Raw genomic sequence first — 12564 nt, 5'->3', positions numbered from 1 at the left:
TATAAAAGGTTAGGAGGGTTCGCGCATGAAGAAAGATTGCAAGTCTCACCTTTTTCAAGCCCCTCAAAATAGACCTCCAGATGAAGTCTCCGTTTATTCTGCCTCTGTAAAGTACGGTATTCTATTGGATGATGATAATGGATACGTTGTTCGTGATTTATCAGAGAAGGGCATAAATTGAGTTTCAAAGAAGTCTTCACAAACCACTATATCTCTTGTCTTAGCGCATCGAGCTTTGGTGTCAAGATCCAGTTTGTTAAAAATGGTTGTAGCGTATCTGTTCATCATGGTACCGCTTGATCTTAGTTTGTGTTAAGGTAATTCTGATGAGTAAAACCTATGTGGTTGACTTACCTTTCTCGACCGATTTGAATGAAGTGTAAGCCTACCTGATCAAAGGGGAAATGCCCATCGTTCAGTCGCTGTGCCGCATGTGAGATACTTGAGTCTAATATGTCTGAGTCATCTGCAACTCCGTTTGTCAGGATTACCAAGTTGAGCGGCTTGAGCGGCTTGAGTCCGTGTGCTTTCTCATACTCTAATCGGTCAAGGCTTCGTTTTCGATAAATTCTGTCAGTCTAACTTTTTCAGATCTTAGCTTTTTCTCGTTTCTTTTGATGATGAAACAGTGGGACTGACTATTGGGTAAGAAGATGTTGGACGCGAAGGCCGATTGACGTTGATTTTCCAGTCGGCTGAACAGTCCGGAACAAAGTCTCTACTTCGTGAACTGCCCGGATGCCACTCAGATGAGAGTCTGTACTGTAGCGCCGCATACGGGGCCAAGCACCATGAGTACGTATGGCCAGGAAGCAAACGTGCGCTAGTCGGTTTTCACATCACAAGCTGAAAAAGTTTGCTCACTTCAAAAAATATATGTCGATATCTTAGGGATGAGATGCGACCAAGGCATCAGCGGATTATACCAATGGACTATGAAAGCACTTTGTATTGTTGATAATGGGATGGAAGACTCACTGGACTTGAATCGAATCACATGCAGTAGAAAGGTACTTAGTGGAGTCGTTACTTCACTCCACAAGTCATTTCTGGACATTGATTCACTGTCATCAACCAAGAACATCGTTTGAAACCGGCTCGAGTAGACTTTGAGCTCTCTGCGGGCGTCTAGCCTCCTTTTCGTTTGATGAGCATTTGTCGCCAGTCGATGTAAAGCGCTCAGTGCAGGCATGTTTAATGCTAGGTGGGTCGTGCGGTGAAATAGTGTTGTGGGGGTTAAACTCTTACCATTCGGACAGCTAGGTCGAAGATCAACAGGGAGTGAGTCTATTTCTTGATCGTATGATACTGTATCATCGAGAGTGTTGCCAAGATTGTTACCAAGAGGATGGATGTACCCGACGAGTTCTTGCGCCTCGGGCATCTCAAGGGTGTTTAGTTGTTCGATCTTGACTTTGACAGCCGAAGATGTTATGTCAGCGTGAGAGAACAGGGACCTCTTACTCTTGTGTTTGATGGAATGGTCTTGATTCGGACAACAAGTTTCGAAATGACGCCCCTGGGCTAAACTTATAGACAACTACATTCCAACATGAGACACCTCCTGATATGTGTTCTACGCAGGAGACTGATTATTTGTATAACTCTTGCGATCATATATGGTTCACTGTGACGCGCAATACGCAACTCGATGTGAAGAACGAATTTCACTGGCATCACTCTGACACAGGGCCATCGCTGTAGGAGAACTTCTGACGGAGTGCAAGACAATAGCTGGGGCGAAATTTGCAGCCGAGACGGTAATTCAAAGTGCCGAGTCGTGCCGGGGCGGTCAAAGAAACGGCTCAGCAAAGTGATCTGATCGAACTTTTTCATATTATCATATGTACTCACTCATCGGCATGTGAAGAAGGGTGAGTCATCAGGAGTTGCCGTGTACCTCATTAATGATCAATCACGACTAAAATCATGATTATCCAATCAAACACACGGTCCAAATCGTTCCTCCGTGCGTGGCGCGTGCGACGCTGGTCATGTCCGTGTATGGATAGAAAGTCTGAGCTGACCGGAAGCCACAAGCGCTAGAGTCGGCGAGGAATCCTTCATCAAAGCACTCTTGCCCGATTAGCCATCCAGACATACCCTTTGAGCAGCCTTGACCAGATTAAGGCTTTGTTATACTCTGCGCTTCCGCTTACATTTCTTAATCATATCTCAACTCGACCAGCCCAGCTAGACGATCACAGACGATCTCAAATTTGGCACCACCCAATCAACACGACCGCATTCATTTACCAAGATATATTAACCCATCCTTCATCTTCAGACATTTCTCATTCTCTAGTCTAACATACGTACCCTCATCCATTTATATAGTTCTCACTTACCAATCTACAAACTTATTGAATTTTTCCTGCTTATAACAACTTGTATACTTCACTATGAGCCCTACAATCACCTTCGACAAAAGCGCTCCGCCACCTGCAATTTCTGGTGACCTTTGGACTGAGACATCGGACAAGAAGACTAGAGTGGCGCTGCGCGCTGTTTCAGATGATGTTAGTTTTACTTGATCAACTTTCTACTCAAACGCTATATGAACGTGTCACTCTCTCCCTTTAGGTCTTGGCCCGTGCTTCCCTGGCTATCAAGGTGTCCTTACCTCGCAAGATCCTCGAGTTGACAGACATGATCTGTCGATCCGAGACGGACGAGACCTCGATTTTCCACTCCAAATGGGACAGCCGCTGGATCAACACCAATGCAATGGTGCCCAAATCCCCCGCCTTAATCAACAGCTTCTCGGTCATTGGCCACACCAACATGTCCAATGGGGATCAAAAGACCCACACGCGTCGGTTCAGCATCACCCAACAATGTAGCCCAGTCGAAACTGCGTTCTCAGTTTCTGGTGCGTGTCAAGCTTTTCACCACCATGTCATATTCACTGAGACCTTCCTTTTGAATCCCTTGTAGTTGTCCGACCCCCAACTCACATTGTTCAACTTTGGGAAGTGCTTGAAGCCCACACCCGACAGATCATTGACTTTGTTAGTCTCGCCCTTCGAAACCCCCCGTCTGCAAGCTTGACTTACGTTTCTCCCCTTCGCAGTTCGATTTGGTGCAAACTTACCTGATTTTGAAGACTCCGGTGGCCGAGGAGGGAAACAACACCGGTGTCGAGATCCAACAACGTATGCCCTTCCACGTCATCCTGAACCAAACAAATTGCTGACAATTGTTTTATCAATAGAATGCGCTAGAACTCTCGCTGACGCCCGAAGATTTGTGGTAGGAGTAAGTGGATTCTTGACATAACATCACACCATCACAATGATCCCAACTGACTTGATGTCAATCCAGTGTGAAAATTACTTGAAGTTGTACCATACCCAAAGAGCCAAGTTGGCGTCCAAATGCCTTAAATACCCCCAATTAGAAGATTATCAAAGGGCCTTGGTGAGCTTTCATTCTTCAATATGCATGACATGATGTAAACTGACTGAAATCTCGATCAGACTGAGCGTGACCATGAAGAGTGCCGAGACTGCCGTTACTTATTGGTACGACTTAGGCTTCAATGTCTAGCCGTCGTCGATGTCTTACACAAGAACTTCGAGAAGGTTCGCAGCTTTCATTTTTTTCCAAGCAGGTTGTACATCGTCATAACGTCCTAACTAATTTTTTTATACTTCAGGTTGATGATCCCAAAGGACTCTCTCGAGGTGGTGCCTCCTCTGTTGGCATGTATTAGAGCTTATCCACTGATGAAACAATATCAGGTTAATATGTCCTTCATGGTTGATGTCATCTTCTCTTGCAAATATTTCTTCATACTTATGCGATATATATACATGTACCTTGTTAAAAATATGTCATCTATTTCAAATGTATGCTGCAATCTTCTACATCTATATTTCACATATTCTCGTCAGTATTTCGTTGCAATTAATTTCCAGACGCCCTCGCCAAAATCTACCCGTGCTTTGACTATTCTCATGTGTTTCCTCGAACCCATTTTCCACACCTTCCCAAACCAATTTTCAAGCAAATACGACGAACTATTGACTTGCGATAAAAGTGCATTGCTTTGTCAAATTGCCAGTCTCATAGTAATCTAAAAAGATGGTTTCAACACAACCTCGAACAGAAAGTGTATATTGAAGGTAGTATGTGTTCAGTTAGGCTCAGTTAACCCCAATAATCATGTCCTAATCCCTCGAGAGGGACACCATGCGGAAATAACCTATATGGATTTATTCCCAACAGTTCCAAAAGCTTAGCACATAGTCACTTTTCTCTCTGCCATGCAATAAACTTATTAGTCCGAAAGTCACCCAGAAGCGTATCACATGAATCTTTTTAAACTAGATATCTTTCAGAGTTGAAAAAAGAGTACTAAGAATAAAAGAAGCACATAGGAGTCTCACAAATCGAAGTCTATGAAGTTTGCGCTAAATGCTATACTCTAGAATTGCAAAGACCAAATTAAGATCTAGCTCTTTCGGGTACCCTATGCGGTGCTGAACCTTGAGGTGGACCCGAAGATTTGACTTTGCCCAGTCTACCGTCTTCAACATACATATTTGAGAAGAAGACTCCCTCGTGTAAATTTGACTCTTGAAGACCTTTGTGTACCACATCACTTCTTTTGTCATATGGATCGGCAGGGTTAGGAAGGGGACTGAACCGATTAGACATCACCAGGTAAGCCTTCTGCAATCATTTGTCAGATGAGAAATGACCGTGGCTCACAATTTAATCAGTTGAACGTGCCATTCTCCAGTTAGCTTATTAGCAGGATCAACGACTTTGGGAGAATTCTCTAAAGGTCCAGCTACTATCTTCAATTCGTCATCACCCTCCGAGGCAGAAACCATAAGCGAACTATCAAGGAACAAAGCAAGCCTAATGTCAGTAGAGTTATCGAGGCAACATATGAATTGTGGATTGCAAAAAAAAAAATTCAAGAAATCCTGGTGCGCTTACTTTCCTACCCAATCTACGGTAATCGCGGTATTGTAAAGTGTATCGTTTTTGATAGGCATACTATAAAGTACTTTTGAATTCAAATCCCTGATTCTGATTGTCTTAGGATCACTCGGACTCTTTTGAGTTAGATTCGAGCTGAAGTCAGACCCAGCAAAGATATCGAATACGTGATCACCTAGGGTACAAGCAAAGACTGTCAGTTTAAGAGCTTCTTTGATTGAACCCCCATGACATGATGACTTACCATTCTACAGGTTTTGATTTGATTTGTAAGTGTTAGATAATTCAAGTCAGAGCCAGAAATCCTATTATGTTTTGACTACAGGAACAAAGGTAGCAAACTCACTGGCAATTCGATACTAGCTAGCAAATAACCATGTGTAAGATTCAGCGGAAGTTGTGGGTTCATACGGAAACTCTAGGAGCATCAAAATCACATTTGAGTCAGTCTGTTATACTTCCCCGTTTTGTTTCTTCTCTTACCTGGTGGAAGACAGTCACGCCATCAAGGGTCTTGGTACTATCAATGGCTGGTAAGACATCCGTCCGTCTATAAAAATCGTCAAAACATCATCAGATCAATCTTTTAAAGAAATAGAAATATGTCTACACACCTGAAACCATGCTGACAGTTCTCAGTTTTATCACCCGGGCAAAAGATTGAAGAATCTTTGATCTCGATTCCAAGTTCAACATCTTTTCCCTTAGAGTTGATCGATAAGTAATCTCCCCGTTTGTTCTTCTGTCCTTTCACAACGAATTTGATTAACTTTGATAAAGCTGATGAAGGGTTATCGGCATCTGATCCTTTCATATCAGCTGTCAAACTGAAATCGAATAGATGATTTTCTGCTGTTGATCCTGCTGCTGTGATTGTCCCACAGCAAGACAGAACCAATGCTACATGAAGGAACAGGGAATTGAAGTTATGCATGACTCAAAAGAAAACGACTAAATCAAGTGATAAGCTGAAGAATAACCAAAAAATATGAACGCTATCAAAGCGTTCGAAAAGCAAGGCAAGAAAGTAAATCTAATGCTTGATGACGTATTGGGAATAGCAGTGGGACGAGGGATGATGCTCTCGTGATGAGCTTTTATATCTTCGGATCATGGGTCCGTAACTAGACACAAACTTTCCAAGGCGTGACTTGATCGAATTTTTGGAAGCTCAAAGTTCGAATAAGAACCAGTGTGGTTTGGTGGCGTCAACCTCAACACGCGAAATTTACCATGGTGAACCCTCAAGTTCGAATTCCTTCTGCAGTCGCGTCTTGATTCTTTCTCTGACTCGTATGGAGGACGAGAGTTGTGACCGAGGACCACGTCTGAATCCTTATGCATTATGCGTTGTGCTTATGCCTTTTGCACTATGTAACGGCGCGACATATGCATATGCACTACATACCCGATGTGCTGTCCTCCCAGACCCATCTGGAACTAGTCGCATCTCTGCTGAAGCAACAGCATTGATCGATTGAGTTGGCATTGTTTGACCTCCTAAAAATCTCTATGAGCGATCTATCTAGTGAGGTATCAAAATATAAGCCGATAAGCCTTGGTGGGCGAGCAAATCTATCACTAGACCAGCCGACCGTTTAATAGCTTTTAAATTTAGACAAACAATCGATCGAGACAAACAATCGATTGATTGCTCTACCTCGTTTGAAGATTAAGAATCGGTTGACTCGCCGCCTTTTAATGAATTTTTCTTGCAGGCTTGACTTGTTGCTTGCAGACTCTAACCGGTTGACGCAGTAACTCCTTCTTCGGTCCGGCAAAAAATTGCTGCACAATCTCATCAGGAGTTTCATTCCACTTTCTTCGCAGTTTGAGACATCATTTTTTGTATAAAATGTGTTGCCAAGTGCTCATTTATCTGTTTTCCCAGTCATCCAATATTTTGTCCTTGGATATTTGTTCTTCTGCCGTAGTGGTTTGATTGTTACTCCAAATATCCTATGTTGTGTAATTGTCTCCTTCTTTGGTCTTTCTACACATACAATGCAACCTCAAAACGAAGATCCAACCAGCTCCGATCAGGAATTCGACGATAATCACAATCATCCAACATATCTTCAAGAGATCGAAGAAGAGGCCATTCGCCGATGTGTTGCTGCTGGGATGCAAAGAGTAGAGATCTGCTCGCATCTTGAAGGCATGGGTATCACTACATCCCGGACTACTCTGACTCGCCGTCTTAAGACGTATGGTCTCAGTACTGCCTACAGTAAATTTTCACCGCAAGATAAATCAGTAGTTCAAGCACACTTGATAAAATTCAACAAACTAGGGTATCAAAGGAAGGAAGCCATTACTCAGATCATGGGAGATACGGGGATTTCAATCAACATGTATGATCTGCGCACAATATCTGAAGAATTATCTATTAGTTGGCAAAAAGACGGTATTCAACAAGGGCTGGTAGTTCCAGAATATCTCATTGAACAAATGCAATTCATAGTGGCGGGTTCTCATCGCGACACTGGTTACCGCCGCATGCAGAATGCCTTGGCGGTCATACATAACATCCGAGTCAACAGAGACACCGTTAGATCTTTACTCCATCAAATTGATCCTGAAGGGGTAGAGGCACGACGTAAAGGGAAATTGAAGAGGCGACGATTTCATGTTGATGGTCCAAATCATGTCTGGTCTACTGATGGTCATGACAAGCTCAAACCTTTGGGAATTACAGTTTACGGATTCATTGATGCATGGTCTTGAAAGGTTTTGGGTTTGTATGTTGGTGTCAACAATAATGATCCGCGAAGAATTGGATATCACTATCTGGATATTGTTGAAAAACTTGGAGGAATTCCTCAAAAGACTTGCACAGATCATGGAACTGAGACCATCAAGATGGCTGGGTTTCAAATGTCATTGGCTCAAATTTATGGTGGTTTTACTCCTGAAGAAGCAGAATCAGCTCATCTCTATACAACCTCTCAGCGCAATCAGAAGATTGAAAGTCTTTGGTCTCTGCTACGCAAAGCAATTGGTTTCAATATTCATGATGAGATAGAGGACGGTGTAAAGAGGGGAATTTATGATGAGTGTGATCCCCTGCAGAAGTGAGTCAGTCAATCTTACTTTTCATTTTCTTTGATACTTATGTGCAACCTGCTCTTTTAGGATGCTTTTCTTGCATCTTTGGATCCCCATTGTGCAAAAACTCCTGGACGACTACACTGAAATCAAGAACACCTCACGCACTTGAAAAAATCAAAATTCGAGTCTTCCAACTGGAGTTATTCTTAATGCCATTTACTCGTCACCTGAGGAATACAATGGCATACAAGGCCTAATTCCTGTACCAAAAGAAACCATCCAAGCTCTCAGACAAAGACATTTTCCTGATGCCGAACTTCTGTTTCAAATCTCTCCAAAGCGCTTTGAACAACAAGTTGACAGTGCTCTTCGATGCTTGGGTATCCCACGCGAAAGCATCACATTTGAAACTGTCTGGATTGTTTTTCAACCAATATTAGAGGCTTTGAAACTGGTTGATGTTGATGTGAATGAAGCGCGATTAGTTTGTAGGCATCAAGAAGAATTTGTTCCCAACATTGATGATGGGGTTGAACATCGACTGGCACCAATTATTGTTGGGCATCAACCGGATGCATAATTTCAAGGAAAGTTTCAATTCAGGGTGTTGTTTTGGAGGATTTATTTTCAGTGTATCTGTACTTCTACTCCAGATGTGTTTAAAGAAGAAAAGATATTGTGGATGACATTTCATCTGTCCCAATTGATGTTAGTTGTTGCACAAAAACTCACATCAATTGTATTTGAATTCCGCACTTTTCAATCTTCCTTTTTCATAAGATTCTTTATCACAAGCTCATTTATTTGTATTGTCTTCATCTCGACTGAAGTACAAGAATAGTAGAAACAAGTTTTGTTTTTTTGTCTTTTGGAGTAGATATTAGTCTACAAACATCAGGGAATAAATTTTGGACAAAAGATCAATCATGAGTGAGTTTCAAAAGCGTCAAATGAAGGGTTATCAGGGGTGTTGTCCCTGAATGCGACTTTCCTGCCCTTTTCTTTAATTCAATCTGGTGTGTTCAATTGTTTCAAGAACTGGATCAATAGCCGCTTGTATTCCACTATCAGCCCTATCATCACTTGTGGGATACTCAAAGTCGGCTGATTTCAATTTGAGAACCTTGCAGCATTCTCCACATAAATGCTCCAGCTTAAAAGTGTGGATCTCATCTGGAAGCTTGTTGCTTGTGGACCACTGAAACCTGTTAGAATGTATGTCAAAAATTTATCTTATCATGGGATAGTGATATAAGACTAACCTTCGATCAACCATACGCATGCCAGTCAAGCGACCATTGACTGTCTTGATATTGAAAATAAGTGCTTGGCCTTTGAAGTAATCATATATGTAATGTCCAAACGCATTCAAAGCATCAGATAATAATGAAATCGGTGCTTTCAGGGTATCATCGATCATCGTAGGGATTGTTTCTGGTGAATGATCAAGGAGCTCTTCGACTTTATAATAATTGTCTTCTTGAATCATGACCATATTGAAAACAACCTACAATAATTATATGATCAGTATCAATATTTTAAAGGATTGTGATATATATGCAAGACCCACCTGTAAAGAGTTCAAGATTCTCTTTTGAGCAATGGTGACATCGTATTGCACAAACATATCCAGTTTGCAATCTTCAAGCAGGCATGAAGTTTGATGGTAAACCACTGAGTCCTTAAGGTAGGCGGCTTGATCACCACATCCTTCAGTGATTATCTCCTTAGCCACGACTTTACGACATCCTCCATCAATATACAAGGTTGTCCTAAAAGAGCGATGCCTTTTCCCCTCACCAAAGAACTGATCTTCGACTGCTGCTAAAGTCCCCCACTGACCAAAAACAAGAGGTTGAGAGTTTTCTTCCAGGGAAGACCGAGTGTTTGAGTTTGTAAGGGCCATAAGTATAGCGTTGCTCCAAGGGATGCTATATCTCAATGGTCTTGCCAAATCTTCAACACTTGGCAAGACACCACCAAATGATCGAATTGAAAAACTGGAAAATAAGGCGATCTGGTGTCCTATGATATCAAAACCAAGTTGTTAATTTTGATTGAAGATTAATGAAACAAAATATATCTGAACTGACCTATCCCAAGTTGCGATTGTAAAGCATCACTCCATGAGATGGTTGTGATAATTTGACCATCACTAGCAGGATGACCATCTGGGAGAGGAGTTCCGATTTCTCAAGGGAAAGGTGTATTTGCAATATCATATTGATCTTCAGCAGCCACGACCAAGGAATTTGGAACTTTGAGAGGGTCAATGCCTCGATCAGCAAGCTGATGTATCCGCTTAACTGCCAGTGATACACTTGTTGCTATGATAGTGGGCCACTTTGGTGTGGGAAGAGCAACAATTGAAGATGTGTTGGTTGGTTGAACTTGATTGAATGGAAAAGAAAATCAATCAGTCCATAGTAGAACCCCAAGAAGACGATCTAACAAAACGACTTACTGTGAGTTGACTCCGATTGACTACTATCATTTTTGGGTTCAGAATCTTTTGTTTCGGAATCACTGCCAAAGTTTGAGCTGGGTGGATTCATGAAAGACAAGTAGGTTGCAGCGGCAAAAAAAAGAGTGACCACTAGAGGCCCTGGGACCGATTGCTGACGTGGATTACGATTGGGAGATATAATAGCTTGTTGAAGACGATCTCCTGACATCATGGTGCCAAGGACACCAAGAGAATAAAATGAAGAATTGAAATCGGGAAGAGCAGGTAATCGATCTACGTCTCTTTTTGTAGGGGGAAATATTCCCAATGAGGTTTTCTGGAAGTGTTTGATGGCTGCTTCCATGATCTTGATCTCCCAATCTGGATCAGTGAAATCGATGTCGTGCATATGCTGTGGGAGACTGTGTGACTTTGAACCACTTTGTAAATTATACTTGAGTTTAACTGCAACTGATTTCAAAGCTGGGGCAATCAGAGTTTCAATCTTCTTCTTATGCATGCGTCCAATTGCGGTTGGACGTGATTTCTTCTTGTTTTCCTGAATCCTATCCAAGCAGATCTTCTTAGCTGCTGATTCTCCGTGTTGATAAGCTTCTTCACGATCCGGTCCTAGCAAGGAGGTTTGGGATGGTGGTGGGTTTTGAGCTGGGCGTTTGTTTGGTCTAGAGGAGCCAGCGACAGGGGGAACAGGCATGACTGGATTACGAGACCGTGATGGAAGCTGAGGTAGGGTGAAGCTTGATTGGATCGCTGATAATCGTGCTGGGTCAACCTCATCAACAAGGACAGGCAGCTTGGTTGAATGAGATGTCTGCTGATTTTCTTGATACTGTTGTATTTTTCGCTGGCAGGGGCGACACATGCCTTCATGAAATTTGGCAGGTAATGTCATTCCACACCCATCCTTGCAGTAATTCAAAGGTGGTACTGTTGAACGATCCTCGGCTGAATCTAGAGCGTTATCATGTAGGCAGGCTCCACATGTTGGAAGAGTTTTGGTATCCATGTAAGGATATTCTTCAGTACAAGTGTCACACATCGGAAGTGGTGTTGACATGTTGAGATAAAACCCAAAGGTGGTGATAACTTGAGATGTCTGAAAGTTTGTTTGCGATAAGTTTGTAAAGATAGAGATGATAGAATGGGAAAGAGATAAGAAGTGAATGGATAGGCCCAAGAAAACAAATGTAAAGATGAGTTATACGAATATGATCCAATGAACGCTCGAAGCATGGATGAGATGAAAACTTACCTCAATGTGTTTTTCCAGGTGGGGGAAAGTTTTCAAATGAATTGAAGGCAAGTCCAAGTATATAAGAAACGCAAAAGCCTCTCATAACCTTACATTAATCTACCATAACCGACTCCCTTGATATGAAGCCAGGGATTGGAATGTCGTCGCCTATCATCAAATCACACTAAAAACAAAGGACACCATTCCTAATGAAGGAGGCTTAAAACTCGAGCTAAGAGAATATTCGATTGAAGAAGATGCCTTCAAAGACACATGCTACAAAAGTTGTAAACATAATTGGGTCAGCTGGATCAAGGAACACCGATAAAAGTTGTACTTACTGTGTTCAGAAATGGATGGTGTCAATCCATTTATCCTTGGAATCGACCAAGATGCGGATCCAATCAACTTGAGGGTTGAGGTTCTGTTGATGAAATCGAAGTTCTGCCTAACCCGATGATGTTACAAGTCCGGTTGTACGCATCAAAAGGCCACCAGAGAGACAACCCTGAATCCGGTCAGGTGCTGGCATCCCTGGCTGGAGTAGTTTGTTGAGGTCGGAGTCGGAGCTGGTGGAATCCAGGAGCGATGTTCAAAATGGAAAGGGTGGGATTTCGTACGGTGGTGCCACACCTGTACAGAATTTCTCACACTTGGCAAGCACAGTGCTTAAGGCATAAGCACAACACATAATGCATAAGGATTCAGACATGGTCCTTGGTCACAACTCTCGTCCTCCATTATGGTGTCCCTGATGAGCGACCGAGGACCACCTTATGCGTTATGCGTTATGCGCTATGCGTTATGCGCTATGCGCTATGCGCTATGTGTGTGTACTATGCGCTGTGTGCTTATGTGC

At 42.4% G+C, this 12564-nt stretch overlaps 4 protein-coding genes across 4 annotated transcripts; 1 reads left to right on the top strand and 3 right to left on the bottom strand.

Moving 5' to 3' along the window:
- Positions 1 to 206: 206 nt before the first annotated feature.
- Positions 207 to 2101, bottom strand: MELLADRAFT_108664 (uncharacterized protein; the record flags this gene model as incomplete). Its single annotated transcript, XM_007412462.1, has 5 exons — positions 207 to 277; positions 355 to 385; positions 640 to 695; positions 979 to 1540; positions 1952 to 2101. 5 exons carry the CDS (start codon positions 2099 to 2101, stop codon positions 207 to 209), a joined length of 870 nt encoding a protein of 289 aa, XP_007412524.1.
- Positions 2102 to 2163: 62 nt separating this feature from the next.
- Positions 2164 to 3958, top strand: MELLADRAFT_78393 (uncharacterized protein; the record flags this gene model as incomplete). The annotated part of the gene is made up of 8 exons (XM_007412597.1): positions 2164 to 2519; positions 2584 to 2872; positions 2938 to 3011; positions 3074 to 3155; positions 3215 to 3258; positions 3325 to 3420; positions 3480 to 3584; positions 3659 to 3958. The coding sequence occupies 8 exons, from the start codon at positions 2403 to 2405 to the stop codon at positions 3713 to 3715; spliced, it is 864 nt and encodes a 287-aa protein (XP_007412659.1).
- Positions 3959 to 4449: 491 nt separating this feature from the next.
- MELLADRAFT_89568 (uncharacterized protein) lies at positions 4450 to 5767 on the bottom strand (the record flags this gene model as incomplete). Its single annotated transcript, XM_007412461.1, has 7 exons — positions 4450 to 4645; positions 4717 to 4848; positions 4951 to 5146; positions 5198 to 5201; positions 5300 to 5371; positions 5437 to 5503; positions 5568 to 5767. The coding sequence occupies 7 exons, from the start codon at positions 5765 to 5767 to the stop codon at positions 4450 to 4452; spliced, it is 867 nt and encodes a 288-aa protein (XP_007412523.1).
- Positions 5768 to 9007: 3240 nt separating this feature from the next.
- MELLADRAFT_65057 (uncharacterized protein) lies at positions 9008 to 11528 on the bottom strand (the record flags this gene model as incomplete). Its single annotated transcript, XM_007412460.1, has 5 exons — positions 9008 to 9209; positions 9267 to 9511; positions 9575 to 10029; positions 10098 to 10196; positions 10469 to 11528. The coding sequence occupies 5 exons, from the start codon at positions 11526 to 11528 to the stop codon at positions 9008 to 9010; spliced, it is 2061 nt and encodes a 686-aa protein (XP_007412522.1).
- Positions 11529 to 12564: the final 1036 nt, after the last annotated feature.

Source organism: Melampsora larici-populina (assembly GCF_000204055.1).
Source record: "Melampsora larici-populina 98AG31 unplaced genomic scaffold MELLAscaffold_31, whole genome shotgun sequence".
NCBI lineage: Eukaryota > Fungi > Basidiomycota > Pucciniomycetes > Pucciniales > Melampsoraceae > Melampsora > Melampsora laricis-populina.
This window is presented reverse-complemented; position numbering and strand designations above follow the sequence as displayed.